Here is a 25,671-nt window from a genome sequence, read left to right as displayed (position 1 = left end):
TTGATAAGTTGTTTGATTTATCGCTGTGTTTAAACGATCCTTTAGACCCGTACTGACATACGCAGCTGAGACAAGGGTCGAGACAACAAAGATCAAACAAATAATGAGAACAACAGAGATAAAAACTCTAAGATCCATAAGAAGTATCACACTCAGAGATAGAACACAAATCGAAGACACATTGAGAGCGCTAGGAGTTCAAGACGTAGTGATATGGACAAGAGAACGACGACGCATGTGGAGAGACTACGTAGATCGGATGGACCCTGAACGTTAGGGTGGAACGAAAAGAATGATTTTATAATTTCAATGTGTAATAGTAATAAAAAGTTGCCTATAGCCATTGTGAAGCCACAAATAAAATATTTTTCCAAACAAAATATTTTTAGAGGGGCCGCAAAAGGGTTGAAAATTAGAATTTTTAGTTAAATTTTGCTAATTTTCATGATTTTGGTTTGGTAAAAAATAGCTATTTTAATGTCTTAATTCCTATTTTAAATGATAAATACACACTCTAAAACTACCCTTTCAAGATAATTTTAGTTTTAACTACAACAATCCAATGTTTATTTTTACTAGAACTGGCAAAATTTAAACTTGAATTCCACATTTAAAGAAATATTTAATAGGAAATATTTATTTCATTCCTTAATACAATTTAACATTCTGACTATAGCAGAAGAACACATTTCAATAATAGAGGAATCTGAATCAACCTTGCTAGCTTACATAACTTCTGCTTCCGGAACAGGTGAAGCTATAAAAGATAATGGAGCATTTTCAAAAGGAAAATCTTTTGAACATTTCCAATATAACAGATGTCGGATTTGATGGAACTGCTACTAACACCGGTATTAACAATGGTGTAATTGCTTTTATAGAAATAATAAACCTAAATAAGCCGCTGAAGTGGCCGATTTGTTTGTTCTGTACCAATGAATAATTGCCTTTGCATAATTTGTTTTGCATATTGGATGGAAAAACTAAAGATCTTAATGAATTTGGAGGGCTTTCAGGCAAAGAACTTGAAATCTGTAACTAGCTTCATGTGGTTAATTTAGTTCCCATATAAAACTACCTACCTACTCTAGAGATTAAGGATGATCTAAGCGCAGATCAAAAATATTTCTTGAAATGTGCAAAGCAATCTCCAATCTTGTATGTTCTTCTGATCTTTCTTTAAAAACCCATGGGAAATTAGCTCATTCACGAAGGCTTACGTTGGCCAATCGCCTTCTTCGGTCAACTGTAACTATGTATGTCATGAAGGTGTATGTCCCAGTCTGGTTTCACATCAAACTGAAACCATTTTGTGTAAATGGATCAAACATCCATGGAGACTCATCAAATTTTCACGTTATCTTTGTGAGGAACATCTCCAAATAATTGATCCAGTAATTCAAAGGAATGTGACAAGACAAACCTTAAAGGGAGCTAGGTCTGCGGCGACTTTTGCAGGCAAGATCGGAACTCATAAATGGTGTAAGGAAGTTTATTGTCCCGAAGCTTAACTTTCATGCCAATGACTTACATTGATATAGATGTAATTAACAGAACGGAAGAATAAAATAACTTAGCCTCCTATGACAAAACATAGAACTGACGAGGACTTAAAAAATATATAAATGAAGCAATAGACCCTAGTTGTCAGGTACAATGTGTGGATTTTCCGTGTTTTCCCTGTCATACACAGGCAGTGAAAAGAGCCATAAAGCTCGTGACTGTGTCATCTCTTAGTGTCTGTGGTCTTGAAGCAAAAATTACTTTGTTAGAGCAAACATTTCTTCCCAAAAGATCATGCCCAAGTTTGAGACAAAAATCCATTTTATTTAAGTAACAAGATGAATATTGTAACTAAAGCAATCTTATAGCAATGTGTACATGTAGCAATGATAGCAATGTTAACTGTTATTAGAAACAATATTTGACTAAAAATGACTACGTCACCAGGATAAATATATAAAATATTTGAAATTTTTCGTATTTTTTGTTAAAAACCTATCTCTTCAAAGCTCTTGCGGCACCTCAAGATGTAAACCTAGAACAAAAATATTTTGTAGTTTTATTGTAGACATGATAAGGCAACTTTCGAGTTCTATTAGAAAGTTCCATGAAAGAAAAAAAATTTTTCCTATCCTTTCGTTCCACCCTACTGAACGTATGGCGAAATGGGCGAAGATACAGAAGCCCAACACGAAGCGACCCATAGGAAGACCCAAAAAACGATGGTAGGGGAGCTGGAGCCCCGGATCGCAGCAGAGACTCTAGCAGAAGAAACAGGATATAGTCATATTACAAGAAGAAGAAGAAGAAGTTATATTTTAATAATGACTTCAATATTGATTCGTATACCTAATCTTGTTTGAAACACATCTTTAAAGTATACGTTTTTTCTGTTTATCGCCTAGAATCAATTTTAGTTTCCCATTTTCCTATAGTTTTTTTGGGTTCGGCCAAACAAAGAAAAAAGCTTCGACCAGTACGGCGCCCAATCAGCAGCTCATTCAACAACAACCGTCGCAAGGAACAGTAGTGATGTGCGGTGCGCTTTCAAAACGTCGAGGTAGCGACAGAAGTCTCTCCGGTTCCGCTCACGAACTTGCCATCTCAGGGGTTAAAGACACCAAAGTACCACATTCCCATTCGCAGAGTAATCTCAGTGATATTCCATACAGGTGAGTACCTATGAATAGTTTAATTATTAGCATCCTGTAGAAAAACATTACCTAATTATTTTGTAATTTTGTTGAAGTTTCAATATTTTTGTAATATTGTGCAACGAAGATTAGAACGTTTATTACTAAATTAGCGTAACAATCTAACCAACTTAAATCAAGGGAAATAAATATATTCTATGAAAAACACCACAAACTTAATATAGATACTAGGCGACCAGCGAATGTACCAAAAATGCTTTTTAGCATTTAGAGAACAAAAAGTCCCAAACATTAATGGGTTTATCATTCGCTGATGGATCTAAAACTGCACAAGGTATGGATCAAAAGTCTTTGGACAGACATTTGTAATTATAACAAATTTTACCGCCGAGGTCAATACAATACTGTATTACAGGCTAAAATGTTTGCTTTGGTGACGTGCATTGATGATATTATGAATGAAGACTCCAAAGCAAAGAGAATATACATTTATACAGATAGCCAAGCAGTTATTCGGGTAGTAAAAAACGCACTCATCAAATCAAAAGTGATGAGGAACTTCAAAAATGAAGGGGTTCACAAGAATGAACAAACAGATTTGTTGGCAAAACAAAGCTCAAGCAAAACGTATGTAAGCCCAATTTCATTTTGTGACATTATCAAAGATGCTACAAGAAACGGCTTTCAGAAGTGGCTGATAAGGAATTAGTTTATTGAGTCAGAAAGCCGACGTCTAGTCGGTGTACCTAAATCTTTCGTATTTCAATGGGCCTGTCCAAAGTGCACCAGAGCGCTGGCAGCTCATCATATTGAGAACTGGAAAAATACATGAAAATATAACTATCCATGCTTCAGGAGCATTCATAATAATTTTAAATTCAAATAACACTATTGACAACCTACTTTTGTTTTTAAAAGACTTTAATTTAGTAAGCAAAGTATAATTAGCAGTTACTGCTTCGTTAATAACCTTATTAGCTCAAAGCTGTGTTTTATAAAAAATTGACGAAGTTTTTTTAAGAAGCAACAAGAATTTTTTTATATTAATTGATTTATTAATATTAAGAAGTAAAAATTTAACAAAAATATTAATTTCCCTTTATTTTACAAGAAATAGTTTATTACAAGGACGGATTCTATGGGACTATCACAACATACTTAGTGTTTAGGCAATACGTAAAGTATCCTTAACAATAGTAACCTATACTTATTGTACGGTTATAGAGTATATTCCCATAGGTAAGCTGGTTAAGAGTAGATAACGATTTTTCATATGTAATTTAAAGTATTATCTGCATAAATGGCACAAAGAATATTTGCTACGAGAGGTATATGGTTCAAAATGCATACAGTATCACGACTAATAAGTTATGTTCACATACATGTAGAGTACTTACAGTTTTATTCCTTGATGACGTGTCACATCAGAGCTCTGATTGAATTCCATAATCCATTTGGTTCATTTGTAAGGCACTCACTAATACGCTAAATAAATCATCGTCGATAATACTGAGCAGATTGAATTATCTGAGCGGTATAAAACGATAGCAAAAAAAAGCCGGTAAAATGCGGCCTTTTTACGAATAGCGGGAGCGTCGATAGATTAGAGATGATTCTCGTTAGGAAGCTTTTGACGATCTGCCCCGGCGAGGGGTTCAAATGCGAGTCTCAACAATAACCTGGAGTTTCCAGAAAGGTTACATAAATACTACTTGAATTTTAAGTAATCAGTAGTACAGGGGCGTAACTAATTATTTTAGTGAGCCGTGTATAATATATTTATTGTACATATTGCCGGGGGCGACAGGCGAGAGAGATGGCCTATATCACCTCGAAGAGAGGGGATTGGCAAAGATGTGCACAACGATAAGAAATGTTTGAAGAAATTAGAGTTTATATACACAAGGGGTAACAACGATAAAATGGAGGAAAACGATAAGTTTTCCCCCTAGGGATAGATTTTAATCTTCCAGGGGAATCACAGCGATTTTCGTAATACCACGAAGAAAATCACCGTGAGTAGTGTGAATCTTGACAGTACGAACTAGACCATCCTTACCAGGCAATACATCTATTACCCTGGCAGTTGGCCATAAGAGTGGAGGAGTACCATCCTCCTTCAACAGAACCAAATCCCCGATCTTGACAGGGTCAGTAGGGTCGGTCCATTTATTTCTTTGCTGCAGGAGGCAAAGATAGTCTTTTTTCCACAATTTCCAAAATTGCTGTTGAACTTTACTAATACGCTGAAAAAGATTCAACCTATTTTCAGGTATCTCTGAAACACTTGGTTCAGGGGGCGCGGTTAAACTTCTTTGAACTAAGAAGTGAGCTGGAGATAGGAAAGCGAAGTCATTGGCGTCAGACGACATCCTAGTGATGGGTCTCGAATTTAGAATAGCCTCGATTTGGCATAATACTGTGTTAAACACTTCAAAGGTGAAGTGGGAATTTCCTATAATTCGATAGAGGTGATACTTCACACTCTTTATTCCTACCTCATGGAGGCCGAATTGATGGGGGTTGCGGGGAACACCCATCTTGAAAGTTATGGAGTTTTGAGTACAGAATTCCTTAATCTGTTCCGAATTATTTTGATTTAAGAAAAAATCATAGAATTCGCGCATTTCATTTTTTGCCCCATGGAAATTTGTGGCATTGTCGCTCCAAATAATACTGGGCGTGGATCTTCTGGCAATAAACCTTTTCAGAGTAAGAATATAGGCTTCTGCGCTTAATCCTGTGACGAGTTCGATATGAACACATTTAGTGCTCATGCAAATGAAATAGGCTACGTATGCTTTGTAAAGCGGTGCCTTCCTCAAATGTGAGGACTTAATTAAGAAGAACCCCCCATAGTCCACTGAGACGACTTGGAAGGGTCTAGTGGGGAGTACACGATCGGGATGCATATCTGCCATCTGTTGAACAGAATTGGGTGTCATGAATCGGAAACAGTTTACACACTTACGAATTAAGCGTTTAATCTGTCTTAATCCGTCAATTGGCCAGTACTTCATTTTGACATACGAAAGTACTGTTTGCGCGCCTGAATGTAATAACTTATGATGAGCTTGAGTCAAGATTAGTTCTACAACTCGACATTTAGAAGGAAGTAGAATGGGGTGTTTTTGATTATACGATATGGGGGCGTGTCGGAGACGTCCTCCCACACGAATCAGCCCATCATTATGTTGTAGGAAGGGGTTGAGTTTACGAATGGCTTTATTGGTCACGAGTTTAGCATTTTTCAATTCAAGAATCTCTTTTTTAAAGTAGATACTTTGGATATACCTGATGATCGCGTGATCAGCGATCTCCATTTCGGGTGGCGTCAATATATCCGTATCTCGTGGAGAGTTATTTATTTTCTTTTTAATATTACTGATGAATCTAAAAAGATAAGCGACAATTCTTTGAATTTTACGAAAAGAAGAAGATTTAGCGAATAGATTTTCAAAGGTGTCGTTGAGTTCGTGATTTGTTGCTATGTTTGAGACAACTAACTTCCTTAATTCAGGAAGATCATCCTGAAAATGAGGAATTTGATGAAGAGAAAAATCGATGGGATTGTCTCTAATAAAGCTAGGTCCGCATAACCAGTCTTCGGTGGTCTGGGGATTATCAAAGACATTTATCCCTCTGGAAGCGGGGTCAGCGATGTTTTCGTGACTTCTGACGAAATGGAAATCACAAGGAAAAGTTTCCAACAAGGAATTGACCTTTTGAATTCTGTTTTGTACAAAAATGTTCCAAATGTGTTTTTTAGAAAGTATCCAAGACAAGGCAATTGTAGAGTCAGCAAAGAGATGAGATGAAGATATACTCAAATTTTTCTTGAAGATGTGAAAAAGTCTATGAGCCAGAGTGACTCCCAACACTATTCCACAAAGTTCCAATTTGGGGATGGTGAGTTTATTTTTTAGCGGAGAAATTTTGTTTTTAGAAGCGATAAGCCGCGACGATACAGAAAAGTCTGAGTATGTCGCTTTGAGATACACACAAGTGCTGTATATTTTTTCCGATGCGTCGGTGAAAATAATTAATTGAACATCAACAACTTTCTTTTGTAAAAGTAAGCATCGAGGTACCTTGACCTCTTCTATAGTTTTGAATGTCGATAAGAGGTTTTGCCAATTTTTCATAATGATGGGTGAGTCAATGGGTTGATCCCAGTCCAATTTCTGGGACCATATTTCCTGTATCAAGAGCTTAGCGTTCACAAGGACAGGGGATAACCATCCTAGCGGGTCATACAAAGTAGCAATGTAGGAGAGAATAGTACGTTTAGTAACAACATTAGCCAATTTGAAGATAGGAGTTTTAAACGAAAAGTGGTCGCGTTCTGAATCCCAGAATATGCCTAAGACTTTATCAGATCCCGTGAAGTTAAGACTGACTTCAGAGACGGGATTTAAATTGTGTTGAGACAGAAATTCTGAAGAACTGCAGTTCCACTTGTGGAGGAGGAAACCATGGGTTTCTAGCAAAGAAGTTAATTGTTCGAAAAGACAACTTAATTCATGAAGACTGTCAGCACCGCTGATCAGGTCATCCATATAGATAGATTCTTGCAGAACACTAGTAGCAAGTTCGTGGGTATGTTTGTTGTTGTCAGCGATGTGCTTGATAACTCTTTGAGCGATAAATGGGCTACTTGGGAGCCCGAAGGGTAATCTTTGAAATTGATAGCACCGTAAAGGCTGCTGAATATTGTCCCTAAAGAGAAAATTTAACAGAAATGTTTCAGTGGGACAAATGGCGATTTGTAGGAACATAGCCTTGATGTCGCCTACTAGTGCGAATTTAAACTGACGAAACTTAGCGAGAATGTCAAAAAGTTCATGTTGGACGACATAACCTTTGTCTATGACGTCACTGAGGGAGATTCCCGTAGACGATTTATTGTTTGGATCGAAAACTATACGAGTGGAAGTAGTAGAGTTGGATTTGAAAACGGGAAAGTGAGGGAGAAAGTAATTAGGTTTACCTGAGTCATTTAGCATTTTTAACGGCACTTGAATTATTTGTCCGTTATTGAGATATTCCGATATAATGTCCTGATATTTTTCCAATAAATCAGGGTTGAGTTGAAAACGTTTCTCGAGACTGAGAAAACGTCTTTTTGCCGAGAGAAACGAATTTCCCATGTCTATATCTTCGATAGGGAGTTTGAGATTGAGTGTGGACTCATATCGTCCATTGGGGAGAACATTAACATGTTTTACAAAATTAATTTCAGCGGGGTGATCATTAATGAGATCGGTGTTCTGAGGAGCGGCTTCTTCCAGCTCCCAGAATTTTTGTAAATGATCGGATAGTTCCTCGTTGGACACTACCGGCTCATTTACGGCGGAAGGAGTGTTATGAGAACAACAAGTAACGAGAGAGTTTGAATAAAATTCCAAAGCCTTTTTAGTATTTTTCGACTTAAGAGCAAAGTCTGGAACTGACCCTGATATCGTGTACCCGAGTAGAGTGCGTTGAAGAACGGGAAGACCTTTTCCCAAACGAATTATTTCAGGTTGAATGATATCGTTATACAGGTCTGCACCGAGCAGGATACCAATTGGGGATGTTACATGGAACATCGGATCACCTAATGGTATCTCTGAGGGTATGTTTAGTTTGCTCGCCGAAATAGAAATTTGAGGAAGCGGATTTGTTATCTTTGGGAGTACAGAGCACGAGATGTCAAAAGGAACGTCGTTAGCGACAGCGAAAATTGTTGTATCTACAATAGATTGAGACGAGGATGAGGTGGAGTTAATTCCATTGATCCGTAATTTTCCATCTCTAGTGGTGAGTGACAGTTCCTTTACGAGGTCAGCACTAATAAATGAAACCTGTGAGGCCGAGTCTAAAAGTGCCTTTGCGAAGACCCTCTTGCCGCTAGGAGCGACAAGATAGACCTGGAGTGTGCTTAATAACACCAAATGATTATCAAGCGAGGCTGCAGATAGAGCCATTGAATGTGGAGTCGAATTTTGAAGGTTAACTTCCGTTTCAGGAGCTCTAACATGTGAGGGCCCCTGTTGTGAATTACCCTGTGTATGGGAGTTATTTGAGATAGCGGTTTTATTATGATTATTTGAGTTGTGTTGGCCAACAGCCGCGGAAGGGTTACTATGACCCGTTTTGTCGAAATGGAGCAACGTGTGATGACGAGATTTACAAACTATGCAAGAGAATTTGGATTTACACTGATCGAGCATGTGAGACCCAAGACAATTAATACAAAATTTATTTTGTTTGACAAAACTAAAACGTTCTTTAGAATTCAACTGCTTGAACTGAGGACAAGAGTAGATCGAGTGAGAGTCGTTGCAATAGGAACATTTCTTAGGACCTAAGCGAGGCGAAAGGTTACTGGTAGAAGTGTCTGAGGCTAGGTGTAAAGAGTGTCTGGAAGTAGTAGTCGATTTTGGTTTTGATTGAGATTGAATATTCTCAAGATGAACAACGCGTGTCTCGATTTCCCCTAGAAAATGGACAAAATCAGGGGTAGCTTGGCTACCACCGGATTGGAACTCAAGAGCCCTAATGGTAGGTGCGTCGAGTTTCTGAGTAGCGATATGTATGAGAAGTAAATGCAAGAGATCTGAAGGGGGCCTATTCAAGTTCAATAGGGCCTTGAAATTATTTGACATGACCGTATGAAAATTTCTTAATTGTGAGTGATTTGCGTTTCCAGAAATAGGAGGCGCATCAAGAATTTGAGAGATGAGAGTTTTGATAAGCGATTTAGAGTTGGCGTACCTTTGTGTCAGGTTATCCCGGGCTATTTTGTAATTGTCACCTGTGAGTGGGATATGCTCGAGAAGCGTCAAAGGCTCGGAAGTTAGAAAACTTTTGAGGTAAATGAGTTTTTCCAGATCACTTAATGTAGTATCAGATCCTATTATTGTATCAAAGGTCTCAATGAATGAATTGTATTCAGTAACTAAGCCACTAAATGGTTTTAACTGAATACGAGGGAGGTTTACTGTTCGTTGCCTAGCCATAGACTGTGAGGTTAGAGAAGAATTAGGGTCAAATTGGAGGGAGGGGGTAGCAGTCACATTAGAACTTTCAATGACCTCTAACCTTTCTTCCAATAGAGAAATTGTATCCAAATATTTATCAAAAACCACAGAGGAATCAGTAGAGGGGGTAGGTTCCTCGGGGATCGTCTCCAGCACATTTTGAGCATCGCGGAAAAGTCCGTAAGAATGTTTGAGTTGTGAAATTATTTCACGAATTTTATATTTGTTTAGAGAATTAAGAGTTGTGGGAACCGAATCAGCCAACTTGGTTATATCAAGTTTTGCGGTGAGCCTCTGTCGGTTATATTTTGATCGGTCAGCCATGTTGCGAGAATGTGAGATTAGATAGATTATTTGCAAATGTCTAAACCTATAAATCGATGCGAAAATGAGAGAATATGTACAATATATTATATATTACACGTTTAATAGTGTGAGATTGGCTTAATAGTATCACCCTGTATGAGCGCAGATTAGTATATGAAATGCAAAACTATAAAATTTCAAAATATATGCAATTTTCCAAAATGGGTATTTTTCAGCAAGTGTGAGACACCCTTAACAAGTATTTAAATTAATTAAATTGAAGGAAAAAACAATTATTTATTTTCTATAGTTTTCTAGAAGTGTAAAATGAGCTTAAGCGAAGCTAAATGTAGCAAAAACTTACAATTTATGCAAGAAAACAAAATTATTTTTAATAATTTTTGTAACCTGTGAACCAGGCTTAATCGGATTCAAAATTATAAATTTAATTTAAATCAAAAGGTTGAACAAACAATGTTAAAATTATAACACCCGTACTATCAGCCAAGAAATGAGTACACTTTTTGTATACTATAAACAGAAAAATATATTTACGAAAATAAAATAATGTAATATATGCAAATATTTTTTCATACAAACAAAACGACTCCTTTATTTGAACAAAGCAAGTAGTTTCTGAAATTGCACGTGTAGACCGGGCTTAACAACCTACCAGCTATTGTAGAGACGTGCTGGGTTAAATACTGAGAATTTGAGTGCAGAAAGAGAGGAATATTTTATTTTTGTGCCGGGGCGGCGTGGCTTGGAAATTTCCAAATGCAACAGAAAGACACTATAAATGAAAAACCGTTATTCTCAGAATAGAGATTATCAAAATATGCAAATACGAAGGACCTTGAGGATTTAATTAATAAATAATTAATATGATACGGCTCGATGGAACAGAAATGTTTAGGCAATACGTAAAGTATCCTTAACAATAGTAACCTATACTTATTGTACGGTTATAGAGTATATTCCCATAGGTAAGCTGGTTAAGAGTAGATAACGATTTTTCATATGTAATTTAAAGTATTATCTGCATAAATGGCACAAAGAATATTTGCTACGAGAGGTATATGGTTCAAAATGCATACAGTATCACGACTAATAAGTTATGTTCACATACATGTAGAGTACTTACAGTTTTATTCCTTGATGACGTGTCACATCAGAGCTCTGATTGAATTCCATAATCCATTTGGTTCATTTGTAAGGCACTCACTAATACGCTAAATAAATCATCGTCGATAATACTGAGCAGATTGAATTATCTGAGCGGTATAAAACGATAGCAAAAAAAAGCCGGTAAAATGCGGCCTTTTTACGAATAGCGGGAGCGTCGATAGATTAGAGATGATTCTCGTTAGGAAGCTTTTGACGATCTGCCCCGGCGAGGGGTTCAAATGCGAGTCTCAACAATAACCTGGAGTTTCCAGAAAGGTTACATAAATACTACTTGAATTTTAAGTAATCAGTAGTACAGGGGCGTAACTAATTATTTTAGTGAGCCGTGTATAATATATTTATTGTACACTTAGGTAATCAAGTTATCTTAAATCCACTGTGAAAGCCAACATTATATTTTCTACACATTTCAATGCACCTTACACAATATAGATACTATACTAAAATCACAATAAAGATGTACTAGAAATAAACAAACTAAGACGCGTTGAATTTTACTAGGAGCACTCCCTAATCATGATTTACAATGTATAAACTTTAAAAATCATGATTTGAGATTTACAATGAATATGTCACTGTGAAAGCCCGAAACCCAGTGAATGTCGAGATACATCAGTGAATGTCAACCAACATTCACCAAATCGCTTGGCGTATGTTCGAATTGTTGGTAAATATCATATTTTCTAACATTCACCGGTGACTGTCGACATTCATCATACATTTTAAGTGTGTGTTAAAAATAAATATAATATATTTATTTTTAACACACACTTAAAATATGATGCATGTCGATATATGTTTTCTACGGCCGTGCTAAAAGAACCTCTTTCACGTACGCATTTCCTTTCCGAAAGTTGCACTTTCCCGCACGGCGTGCGTGAAAGTAAATTTTCCCGCACGGCGTGCAGGAAAGTAAAATGCCTTGTAATATGGCATTATAATATATTATAATACATGCAACAAACTAATATTTAGATATTATATACTAATTTATTTCAAATTTATCTTATTGTGTTCATGTTTTAATGAAATTAGCGCGATTATTTCATTCATAGGAGATTCTAACCAATAGAAAGCTACAGAAATCAAAATTAAATTGATAATTTTTGATAATTTCCCGTCGTCAAGTATATTACGTCAGATGCCCTTCGTTGCTATGAAAAAATACATTCAGTGACATTAATGACAATTAATGTTTTAAAAATTAAAAAAGTGATGACTTTCAACCGCCAAATATTTATAACAACTGTGTGTTTAATTGTACTAATTTGTACTTACATAAAAATAAATTACAATAAAAATTTGGTTTTGAACAGTTTTATTCATGAAATAATCTCAACAAATTGCACTCGATCTCTAAAATTAATATAGAATTTTTGCTCTCGTGACACTTTGATATAATTTCACTGTCAATTAAAACTGTCAAAGTGTCACTCGGGAAAAATTCAATAATTTTAGAGCTCTTGTGCAATTACTACTGATATCTCGATAAAATAAAATTATTTTGACATAATATTTAAAAGTCAGATCAGTAGTAGACAATTACAATGGTTAAAGGAAATAAAAAATGTGGTATGTCAAAGTGTGTAAATAATTTATTTCTTTAGCTTAGCGCTTTCGACATAAACGTCTCATCGGAGCTAATGGTCAAATTGTAACAAAAGTACCGCTACAACATTGAGGTGTCATCATTTGCATCTTGTGAATTTAAATATGAATGTTGGTTGGAAATGCTTTGACCTCCCTACAACCGCAAACATTAAAAACAGAAAAAAAAAAGAAGAGAAAAAGGGCACATTACACGTTACACAAAACTTTTTTCATGACATAGGTATCACCCATCCATTGTTGGCCTAGTAGGAACAGCCGACTAACCAGTTTTTTACAATTTGACCATTAGCTCCGATGATGACGTTTATGTCGAAAGCGCTCAGCTAAAGAAATAAATTATTTACACACTTTGACATACTACATTTTTTATTTCCTTTATTCATTACAGTGTGTACAAACTTATCAATCTTTCAACTATAATTAAAATGGTTTTGAATCGTCGTTATGGAAACCAATATCTTCGTCGTAGTAACCCATTATATTGATAGTTTGGTTTTGACAACCTTGTCAAAGCATTAATTTGTGTATTTTCACCTCTAAATAAAAATTGATATAACTCTATTTTTGTGGCTTTTTTCCAAACGTACGGCTTTAGAAAAAATATTGTTCCTAATGTTACGGATAGGGGGAATAAGTTAGGCAAAAGTCTGGGTCTCTAGCTTATTCCATACAAGGAGCTACTCAATTCACCCCCGGCCTATCCGTATCCTCGTCCATTTTTAAAATATGGCACGGCTTCGCTGGTCATCAGCTACGCCTCAACCCTCCAGGGCTAAGGCAATGGGAAAATGCACCAGGCCTTGACAAAGGCGAGTGCAAAGGGGGACACTGAATTCTGACAAGAACTCAGTGTCGTTTCTTACATTAAAATAATTATACCTAAAAATAAAACACTGCTACGCTGCTTCTAGAGACTTTGGCTGGTTCTGAAAAGAACCAGGCCAAAGCTATTGCTTTCTTACATTTTGAAATTGAACCCTGAAAAGAAAAGCACTACTGGAACTTAGACTAAACGATGAAATAAAAACAACTTCTTGAGGTAGAATGACCCCAGACCGCAGAGTCGGGGAAGGTAGATGCAGCGCCCCAGGCTGACGGGCAAGCCCGTGCAGGCCGGAGGACGACTGCGGACTGAGATGTCGAGGATCAATCAAGACATGTTATTTATATCCCCGTTTAGGCTTAAGCCTCTTCAGGGTACTGGAACTCCCTTTTTTTTTCCGGGAGTGTGTGGAACATGGTTGTTTCCGAAAGAGTAACGTGTTGTAGAGAAGTGTGGGGTTAGACAGTGGTTTTTGCTAGTGCTGGGTTAGCTGGAGCGAGCGAGAAGAAGTAATGCTATGTTCTGTATTGCTAATCTCTGCGTTAGGTACCTGCCAAGCAGCGAAGGTAGCTGTCACTAGTGGAACGGCTCTTGGATTCAGCGTTTGGGATGCAGTTTGGTTACCTGCGATATAGTAGGGGAGTATTTTCTAGTATTTCGTGGAACTCATCGGGAAGTTCGTTTCTAGCTAATTGAAGAAGTTATGTCGAGGATTGGAACCGCCAGCTTTTATAGAAGCGTCGCTGTGACGCGTGCGGCAAGCCGGGAATTCCAAAACCTCGACGGGTGGAGCCTCTGACTCGCGTCAGAGGAGAGAAGGCGGGGCGATGCACATCGCAAGCGTGAGCTGCGATGACACTAACTCATGCGGAAAGTGTCTTCCCCGCACTCGACTGCTTGCCCGAACTCCGCTATCGCGTCGTTCGGGTCAACGTCAATCTCGTGCGTGAAAGTATCACTTTCCGCACTAGTTAGGAAAATAACTATTTTATTAAGTTAAAATAAACAAATATGTGTGTTGGTTTTTTATTTAGGAACATTGTTTTAATAAACATAAGAATATTATTGTATTTAAAACAAACAGAATAAATAGAGATTGGAAACTAAAATAATATTATCAACGACAACAGCGAAAAACTTTTTAAACTTTGATAAACAGTGATGAGCACGCAAATAACCGGTAAAATAGCTCAAAAGATGAAAAACATATAATACCTACATTGCGAAACAAAAAGAGATGAAACTAGTGGAGGTGGAAATTATCTTTATAAACGAATTAATTAACATTACATTACATTGTTTCCCACCTCTAGACGTCTGTGACAGGAGTATTTTATAAAATTCTACTGTCACAGTAACAGTTGTCATACTCCTCTGATAGGTCTAAAGGTGGGAAACTATGTAATGTAACGTTATTTTAGATTTTTATAACGATAATTTCCACCTCAACTAGTTTCATCCCTTTTTGTTCCGCAATGTATTATGTTTTCCATCTTTTGAGCTATTTTGCCGGTTATTAGCGCTCTCATCACTGTATAGTATAAAATAAAAACCAAACCAAAACAAAGCAAATATAATTATGTATAATCTTATTTATTGCAACAACTTAAACTACATACCCAAATTTCACAAAAGCCCCTTGCCATTAGTAGACAACTACATTTAGCTGTTGAACACTTTCTTTTATGCAATTTACGTAGAGGGGATATTTACAAATTCGCGAACGCCAGTAGTGGCGAGTCTGTAAACGTTTACCGGAAATTTGACATAAATGTCAAAGTGATTAATTTAAAATTAAAATTAAAAACATTAATTATAAAAAATATTAGTTGGTCAAAGCTGTGGTATATATTTTTACCTTAAATATACTTACGTTTTAAATGCTGAATTTAAGTTTTTTTAATGTTCCGTAATATGTAATTATAAATTAATCTGCGCCATCTACACGATAATTGTGAAAGTATCCGAAGTAAGAAATTCATATTTTATCAATAGAACGTCAAAGTGATTAACAACATCTTAAAAAAATCGATTACAATTTAATTACTTTTTTGCGTTGTAAATATTAAGCGATAACAATTAAATAATAAATTTAAAAATTACCGGTGAAAGTTGAATTAGTAATCCGCCAGGAGCGACACCAGCGAAGCTCAGAGCGTATAGCCTTGTCATCCACTTTTCTAATTGGCACATGCTTCTCTTAGAGACATTTTATCATTTGTAATCTCATCCATGGTAATATTACAATTTGCGAACTAATTACGTGTGAAAGTTGAAAATTTTCTGACAGTATCGTCCATTTCGGCCGGAGTGAACTTTTTTCTGAGGTTCGCAACATTTTTGTTGCTTGAAGTAAAACATTATCTTTCACAGCTGCTCGCTTTGAAGAAATTTTCTCGTGCATCTTAGTCAGTACTTGAAATAAAGCTGTGCTGGGCTGCGGAACGGGTATTTCTTGAAATTTACCTAGAAGTGCTACACTGCGAATCAGTCGGTGCTTGAGATATAGGCTTGCTAGTTTGCGGATCTATTCCGATCGAGTTCTCTTTAAATGTGTTCAAACGGCCTTTATAAAGATAGAGCTGTTTCTGAGTTTCAATATTTTCTATTTCACTTTAAAGGAGAGATGACCTCCTTGTTACAATCGCTTATTTCCGACATTTGCCGAAACTCTTTTGAGTTTGTCGACTTACACCGGTGATATTCCGAAACTATAACAAAATTGATAAATATTCGGTCTTTCACCAAGGCGTTTGTGAGGTATAAACATTCACCGGTGAATTTCGACACACACCAATTTCGGACTTTCAAAGTAACATAATATACATTGCAAATCACAATTTGGAAATTCTCCTTGTAACATTCAACGTGCTTGGTTTGTTTATTTCTAGTGGATCTTTATTGTGATTTTAGTATAGTATAATGGATGTACACATGTCTTCAGCACATTATAATAATTTCTTATTTGCAATAGAATCTAATATGTGACCTGTATTGTCATAATAAAAAAACTGACATGGATGTCAAACATGGCAGGCAATAATAGACGCGGCAAAGACTCACGAAGAGTTGTAACACCACTGATGATGATGATGATGATGATGATGATGATGATGATGATGATGAATTTGGATTTCTTTTTTTTTTCGTCTGAGATACCAATTTTATATGATTAAACTTTTTACACGACATCCTGTATCGTAAAGGTTAACAGTACTGTTATCATTTTTTTTAATTTAGTCAATATTGCTCCGTACCTTCTATCCAATGTTGTTTCGTACTCTCCCCTAAGCTGCTGTTGTAATGTTTGCTTTAGTGGAAAGGGAAATCCTAGTGATATACGACTCTCTCAAATGAAGCCTACTGCGCCGTACTCTAGACATTTTAAATAATGCAATAAACGCAAACTTGTAAATAAATTATAAAATGAAAGATTTTTTCTTCTGTAGAAAAATACGACATCCTTTGCAAAAGGTATATTTAAAATTCCCTAAATCAGGCTTACATTAAATCACAAAACGTTTTTGGATTAACAAATCCATCCTCAGTGTTACTAAAAGCCAAAAAAATAGCATGCCTGAATCAACAAAATGTTTTGGGTAAAAACCCTTTAAATGTTGAAAATTGTTTTGATATGCTACATATTTTTAATAATACTTAGTGATGTTGCAAATATGCCTGGATATTACCCAGGGCAACACAGGATTCTTCCCACGTGGTTGGAATTTAAGGATTGAAACCTCACATATTGGAGTTACATGGCCATCTGGTCATTAAGAGTTAAATACGTTATAGTGTCGGATGATAATCCGAAGAGATTCTGTGACATAATGTGACCCTTATTTAGGGAATTTTAAATATACCTTTTAGAAAGGACCGCGTATTTTTGTGATTTATGGTATACAGCCAGCTACAGGAATTTTATTTTACTCGTGGATTTTCTTATGTACTTTATTGTGACCAAGTGTTCCATTGGACTCTTCTAGATCTTCCTAAATAATGTATTATATATCTGCATTGTCTGCTTTGAGAAATGCATGTTTCAGGTACATTTTTTACAACTGACTTGTAGACAAAATATCAACCATCCATCCGTCTTTATCTCCATAGCCTTGGTCCGTCAGTTCCAGTCAGCACCAGGTTCTGGTGGCTCAATATAGATACCATTACCATACAAATTATCTGCATAAGCCATTTGCAGAGCCTTTTCGACTGCAAGTTTACCTCTAAAATCATAATATTATTTAAAAAGGACAGTGGTCATAAGGTATCCCAAGTAGCAATTTTTCGACGCATTGGTTGTCAGTACAAACAAATGCACTGTATATAACGTTGCCCGAGAGCATTTTCAGTTGTTTCGGCCAACGTCCCCTACCCCGACTGACATTACGATGTTAGAACGTTAAGTAATACCTTTAGTTATACGGGCAACTAATTTATTATCATTGTGACAACTACATATCACAATTCAGTTTTTTCAACAATCGCAACTACTTAAAAACGTTATAATGCTAAACTAATTTACGCCCCTTTACGCCGATTTGGGTTTTCTGGCCGACTTTGTACTCTGTAGTTTTCTGTCACGACCCTAGGTGTTGTTCTAGGTGTGTGACACTTTCGCGGCCACTTCAGAAGGAGAAAAAGAATTTACTTTATAACCTTACTTTTTTCTTATTAATGTATATTTTATTTTGCTGGAAATTTTCGATTTATTTAACAACCTGTTTATTTGTTTTTTTTTAATAGCTGGTTTCCATTCCATTGTCCATTGTTTTATCAGTAGATTTGATAACCTTAATCCTTAATCTTTCTGTCAGCTTTGGTAGACAGGGTTGCCAGGTCAGTTTTTACTATTTCAGTAGTTTTGCTTTCACAAAATCAGTAGATTCTTTTTAGGTCATGTAAATACAGTATATACAGTGATTTGCATAACCGTCCTAAATGTCCCAAGAGGAATTCCAAAAATTGGAAACCTAATTATGCCAAACCACCAACTGGTAATAACCATTTCTTAGCTAAAATCTACTAAATCAAAAACTAAAATATACTTAAGGATTTTTGGGATATATTTGGGATTTTTTATAATAAAAACAACAGCTAACTTAGGGGGATAGGCGCAAAATGTCGCCTGTTAAAATGTTCAATGTATTTTAAATGTTTTCATTTTCTGCGAATCCTGAGAAAACTAATAAGTATTTTTGAAAAATTTAAACGCAGAAAGAAAGATTACGTTATTACAGAGGACCGAAAGTCCCTGAAAACTTCTATAGTGTTTATTTTAATAAGTTTCAGGAGTGAAAAAAAAAGAAAAAATTTAGTGTGACTTTTAATTCCAAATACCTCATTCAAAAGAAACGTTTTGGTTTTTCTAAATAATGCAGTCTTTCATTCTGCGTTTAAATTTTTCAAAAATACTTATTATAGTTTCCTCATGATTCGAAAAAAATGAATAGGTACATTTAACAACTAGAATATTTGGCATCCACTGATTTTAACATCTGCATGTCTGGATAAAATTCTTCAAACAATTGTTTCGCATTTTACATTAGAAACACGCAAACACAACATTTTTTGTTTAGAAAAGTTACATATATGCTTAGATATTTTAGTTTTCCATCGTTAGGTTCTAATAGGCTCACCGAATGCCAGAACTCTTCAATAACACCTGAAATACTGATTGCACTGTTACTTGAAATCTGCAAGTTTGTTACACCAGAATCCAGTTTCCAGTTTCATTTCTCTGTAATATTCATTATCTACGTCCTGAATCTTATTTTCGGTTTGGAAAATTGTAACAAAAGGTCTGAAAATTAATTTAGAAATGGGGTAAATACTATTAAAAGCAAATTTTATTTTAGTCCTAACAAAATGTTAAAATATACCAAAAATCTACTAAAAAATATTGCCTACTAGAATTTTTAAAAAAATATCAAAAATCTACCAAAAAAAGTAGAAATCTGCTAAATGTGGCAACGCTGTTAAGGAGAATGCTACACTTTTGACACTGATCACATGAACTCTGTCACCCAATAAGAGGGTGCGTTCTAAAATGGTTGGGATAGTCGGCGCGGCCGGGTTTGGTTGGCGATTGGACTTCTAAGTTGTCTTATCCGTCTAGGGTTGGTAATAAGGTATTTTTTAGTAATATTGGTAATATTGTTTAATGCGCCATTTTGGTTTTACCTGAGACTTTTGGGATTTAAAGAAAATAAAAAACACAGAATATAAAAAATGCAGGCATTTTCTGATACCTTTAAAAGCACCATCAATACATTAAATTTATACAGAACATCTTTAACATAAATTTGGACTTTTATATTAAAATTGGATTTTTTTAAGTTTGCATGTTTTTGTCAAAAATGTCATAAAAAAGGAGCGCGTGTGTTTTTTAAAGGTGAAATATCCATATTTGACGGTAATCTGAGATGCGTTTATAAATTTCACATCAGGTAATAAGTCCTTTATGTATTTATATAAATTTAAATACCTAATACGATGTCAAAATAGTTTACTTTTTGGTTTTCGCATTCACCATACAGGTGTTAAAAATATAGGTAAAAAAACATAACCAGTCTGACTCCTTGAGCAACCATTGCACGCGCAGGCGCTTTTTATAGTCGCTTCAGTTGTGTTATGCAACGCTTACTAAACGATGTTGCTTAAACATAGGAGGTTGCTTAGGCAATGTCAAAACAACTCAAAAATAGTCCACCAAATTAGTGCAGAATAGGGTCGATTTATAGGCAATAACAACGTTGTAACAAAACGTTGCCACGTGGTAGACAACGTTGTCACGTCGACAAATGGCTACTTGGGATAGTATTGCATTGCTTTAAAAACTCAACGAAATTACATAGCTTAACACATTAATTGACACTTATTAATAAATTAAGTTTATTATGCCTAAAGAAGTGCATGATTTATATCATAAATAAAGCAAAATATGATAAATGGAGACAAACAGATAATACTTTTCGTCCTTTAGTGTGGATAGTCGGTTAGGATTCATCAAGAACCCAACAACAAACAACACCTGGTTTTGATACTCTTTAAAGTATCTATTTATCTAAAAAATTATTTTAACAGTTATTTATGATACAAGTGTTAAAAGTACAATTTTAAGGCACGCATGTGAAAGTTTGAATGAGCGAAGCGAAATCTGCAATTCACATAAGTGCCTTAAAAATATACTTTTTAACACGTATATCGTACAATATTTTTTCTACAAACGTTATAAATTTATAAAATACAATACTTTCGTTAATTGCTGAAACCATCAAACTTATGACCCCTAAAAGTTAGAACTGGTTGTCTACACTCGAGAATAATGTCTAAAAATTCTTAGCGAAAATATTATACCGTTACATAAACTTGCTTTTTCTACAAACGTGTTAAAAATGCAATAATACAGTTTAAATTAAATTTTAAAAAACCTTTTAAACCACCTTTTTCAAATTGCGCAAGTTGTACTATTAATATTAATGTTATTAAATTAAATATAAATATTTTGACGTTTCACAATTTGACAATTCACTTTTAACTGCAGTGCCTTAAAAAATTTTTCTACGAGCGTGCAAAAATGTCTACTTTCGCGCACGAGTTTTACTTTAGAAAGTTTTACTTTTCCACACGCGTTTTACTTTTCCGCACGCGTTTTACTTTTTCACACACGTTTTACTTTTCCGCACGCATTTAGATATTTTATTATGGGCTTAGAATAATTATATTGCCTGCAATAAACTAATATTTAGATATTATTTACTATTTTATTTCAAATGTATCTTATTGTGTCCATGTTTTAATGAAATTAGCGCGATTATTTCATTCATAGGAGATTCTGACCAATAGAAAACTACAGAAGTCTGAATTAAATCGATAATTTTTGATAATCTCCCGTCGTTAAGTATATTACGTCAGATGCCCTTCGTTGCTACGAAAAAATACATTCAGTGACATTAATGACAATTAATGTTTTAAAAATTATAAAAGTGATGACTTTCAATCGTCAAATGTTTATAAAAACTGTGTTTTTAATGGTGTACTTACATAAATAAATTACAATAAAATTTTGGTTATGAACAGTTTGATTCATGAAATAATCGCAACAAATTGCACTCGACCTCTAAAATTAATATAGAATTTCAGAGCTCTTGGGCAATTACTACTGATAATTCGATGAAATAAAATTATTTTGACATAATATTTAAAAGTCATATCATAAGACAATTACAATGGTTTTGAATCATTGTCATGGAAACCAAGATCGTTGTCATGCTAACTAATTATATTGAAAGATTGGTTTTGACAACCTTGTCAAAGAATTAATTTGTGTATGTATTTTCATATTAATTAAATTAATTGATTAAAATTTGGTCATTTTTTAAAGACTCGTAGAAAAAATATTGTTCCTAACTCTTGCAGAAAGTCTCTTTTCCACGTGCGGAAGAGTATGATTTTCTGCACTTGTTAGGAAAATAACTATAAAGCACTAGTGCCTTAAAGTAGCATTTTTAACGCTCCTATGGAGTGCTAAAAATTGCATTTCTAACACGGTTGTAGAAAAAATTTATTAATATACAGGGTGTAACAAAAATACAGGTCATAAATTAAATCACATATTCTGGGACCAAAAAAAAATAGTTCGATTGAACCTAACTTACCTTTGTACAAATATGCACACAAAAAAAGTTACAGCCCTTTGAAGTTACAAAATGAAAATCGATTTTTTCCGATATATCGAAAACTATTAGAGATTTTTAATAAAAATGCACATGTGGCATTCTTATGGCATGAACATCCTAAAAAGAAATTATATTGAAATTTGTGCAGCCGATAAAAATTTTATGGGGGTTTTGTTCCCTTAAACCCCCCCAAACTTTTATGTGCGTCCCAATTAAATTATTTTTCTAGTACCATTAGTTAAACAAAATGTTTTTAAAACTTTTTTGCCTCCTAGTACTTTTTCGATAAACCAGTTTTAATCGAGATGCTGCTTCTTTTTTAATATGTTTACATAAAAATTTTATGAGGGTTTTGTGCCTTTAAACCCTCCAAATGTTTGTGTACGTTCCAATTAAACGATTATTGCTGTACCATTAGTTAAACACAGTATTTTTAAAACTTTTTTGCCTCCTAGTATTTTTCAGATAAGGCACCTTTTATCGAGATGTGGCTTCTTTTTTAATATGATTCAAAGTATACCTCAAACTGTAATTTATAAATAAATTTTCATATTATTACCAAGTCTCTAAAATCGTACTTAACAGTATACAAATATGTGGTGGATTTGACAAGATATTCAAAATATCTCAAAAAAACTAACTTTTCGAAAAAGTACTAAGAGACAAAAAAGTTTTAAAACACTGTGTTTAACTAATTGTGCCACAATGCTAATTTAATTGGAACATACACAAAAGTTTGGGGGGTTTAAGGGAACAAAACCCCCATAAAATTTTTATGGGGTGCACAAATGTCACTTTAATTTTTTTTCAGATGTTCCTATCATAAGAATGTCACATGTCCGTTTTCAATAAGAAACCTAAAACAGTGTTCAATCTATTGAAAAAAATCGATTTTTATTGTGTAATTTCAAAGGGCTGTAACTTTTTTTAGGTGTACATTTGTACTAAGGTAAGTTAGGCTCAATCGAACTATTTTTAGTCCCAGAATATGTGATTTAATTTATGACCTGTATTTTTGTTACATCCTGTATAATTATTGCATAGTAATATACTAAGTTGCATTGATGTTGTATAGACGCCTTGGAGATACAGGGGAGATTAGGTATAGATAAGACGGATGCTGAGAATTTTATGGGTACAAAAAGTTTCTAACAATGAAATACTTCGGCGCATGAATAAACAAAAGGAATTACTACTACTACGATTAATCAAAGAAAGAAAAATAAAATACTTGGGCCATGAGTTGAGAGGGGAACGATATGAACTACTTCAAATCATATTGGAAGGTAAAGTATAGGGCAAAAGACCAGTAGGAAGACGCCAGAAGTCGTGGCTGAAAGACCTGAGAAGATGGTTTGACCGCTCATCTGCAGAAAACTTTTCGTGCGGCAGTCTCTTAAACTACAATTGTCATTTGGATCGCCAACCTTTGAAAGGAGACAGCGCAATAAGAAGAAGTATATTAAGAAAGCCAATGGAATAAGTGAAATGTTAACTTACCAGAAATTATAACAAAAGCCAATTAATACTAGTAGCTCAATAAAATAAAATAAAATCAAAATGTAATTCCGTACAGGTTGGAATAAATTTTTTATTAAAGTTTAGGTCAAAACAAAAGATATTTTCAAGAAAGTATATGATTCATATGAGGGGATCATTGTTTAAATAATTAAAAATTGGTAATTTTTGCACAAAATTTACTTTTTTCACTACTGCGGCAATTCTTGTTTTAATTAAGGATTTTACAATTTTTTTCTGCAAAGATGAAGAAACAGTCTTTTACATGAGACTTACTAAATTAAATTTGACCCTTAATTTATTTAAATATTTGTAAATCAAAATTGAAAAACAAATTTCCAAAAAAATGTTATTTGCAGTATAAATAAGCACAATAAAATATTTTGTTTTACAGAAAAAGTTGCGCCTTGATATCACTACAAATCGACAAAAAAATTGGTTGATAAATATTGAGTAGTTTATGAGATATTTAATTTGTTTATAAAACATTACCATTTTTCAATTGCAAAAACGCGGTTATTGCCGATAGAGTATACAAGTTTTAAAGGTCTCATTTTATTTGTCTGTATCTATATTTTCGATAAATGTACTGATAAATTAAAATTTTAATTAAACAGCCCTTCAAAATGGCGTTTGAAAATTGGTGTATTTTGTTTAAAACTTGTTTTTTTAATAACATCACTGGGATTAAAAATTTTGAAATTATTTTTCGATATTCGTGTTCTTGGTAGTTTTTGACACATTTACAAAAGAAAAAAATTTTCTAGATCCATTTTTTGCCGAGATAGCTTCTCCAAGTTACATCTATCAACCCTACTCCTTAACAATGTCATTTATACATAGAGGTAAATTTTAGAATATTTTAAAAAATAATGATTTTCGTAGCGACCTTAACTGAAAACTTTTTGCATGAAGAGTGGTGCAGTAGTACTTTGCAATATCTTCGTTAATAATGGACCAATTTTAATGTTTTTTTAGTTTATGGCAGCTTTTAACAATAAATATTCGTGAATTTGTTATAAACAACTTCTTTTTTCAATTTTTTTTCTCTAGATGTTATAAATAAAAGTTGACACAAAAGATTTTTTATAAAAAAAATAATAGTGAATTAGCATTAAAAATTTCTTTAGACTTTTTTTCTTTGTACAATATTAAAATATACACAGTGGGCCAAAGGAAAGAGTCCACCTCGGTATTAGGCAGTATTTATTAGATTTTAAGGAAATGACAAATCAAGTCGATTTTTGATCTAAGGTACATATTTTTACGGTACATACATCTGTCATTTGTCAACCCCCTCCCTCCAACTTCCCCCACCCCTTATTTTTAAATAGGGAATAGGGGTTGTGTGCTAGCTCATTTAAAAGGTTATTCAATTCTCTATTCAGTAATATAAACAATAACATAATTATTTATACAGGGTGTCCAAGAATTTTTTTTAATTAAATTAATTGACACAAAAAGAAGAATGTATGTAATTTATTTAATTCAAAATACATTCTACTGCTGTCACAAAAGAAAAAAAATGTTTTTTGATAAATAAACATTACTTTTGCTTAATTTCAATGTTTAAGCTGCCACCCATATGCCTCTTGGTTGGTTGAATATTGAATTTTAGGCAACAAGCAATGTTTATTTATCAAATAAACATTTTTTTTTCTGTTTTCTGTCAGCAGTAGAATGTATTTTGAGTTAAATAAATTACATACATTCTTCTTTTTGTGTCCATTAATTTAATTCTAAAATATTTTTTCTTGGCCACCCTGTATAAATAATTATGCCAACGTTAATATTACTGAATAGAGAATTGTACAACTTTTCGAATGAGCTAGCACAAGACCCCTATTCCCTATTTAAAAATA

At 34.3% G+C, this 25,671-nt stretch overlaps 1 protein-coding gene across 2 annotated transcripts in view; it reads left to right on the top strand.

Annotated features, from left to right (window-relative positions):
- Positions 1-25,671, top strand: part of LOC114333236 (regulator of G-protein signaling 9) — a 578,543-nt gene that overhangs the window by 477,130 nt on the left and 75,742 nt on the right. For both annotated transcript variants that reach the window (XM_050645501.1, XM_050645500.1), the window contains exon 11: positions 2,439-2,675. In XM_050645501.1, coding sequence (XP_050501458.1) covers positions 2,439-2,675 — 237 coding nt within the window. The remainder of the gene's footprint in view (positions 1-2,438; positions 2,676-25,671) is intronic.

The sequence above is a fragment of the Diabrotica virgifera genome, chromosome 3, assembly GCF_917563875.1.
Source record: "Diabrotica virgifera virgifera chromosome 3, PGI_DIABVI_V3a".
Taxonomy (NCBI): Eukaryota; Metazoa; Arthropoda; class Insecta; order Coleoptera; family Chrysomelidae; genus Diabrotica; species Diabrotica virgifera.
This window is presented reverse-complemented; position numbering and strand designations above follow the sequence as displayed.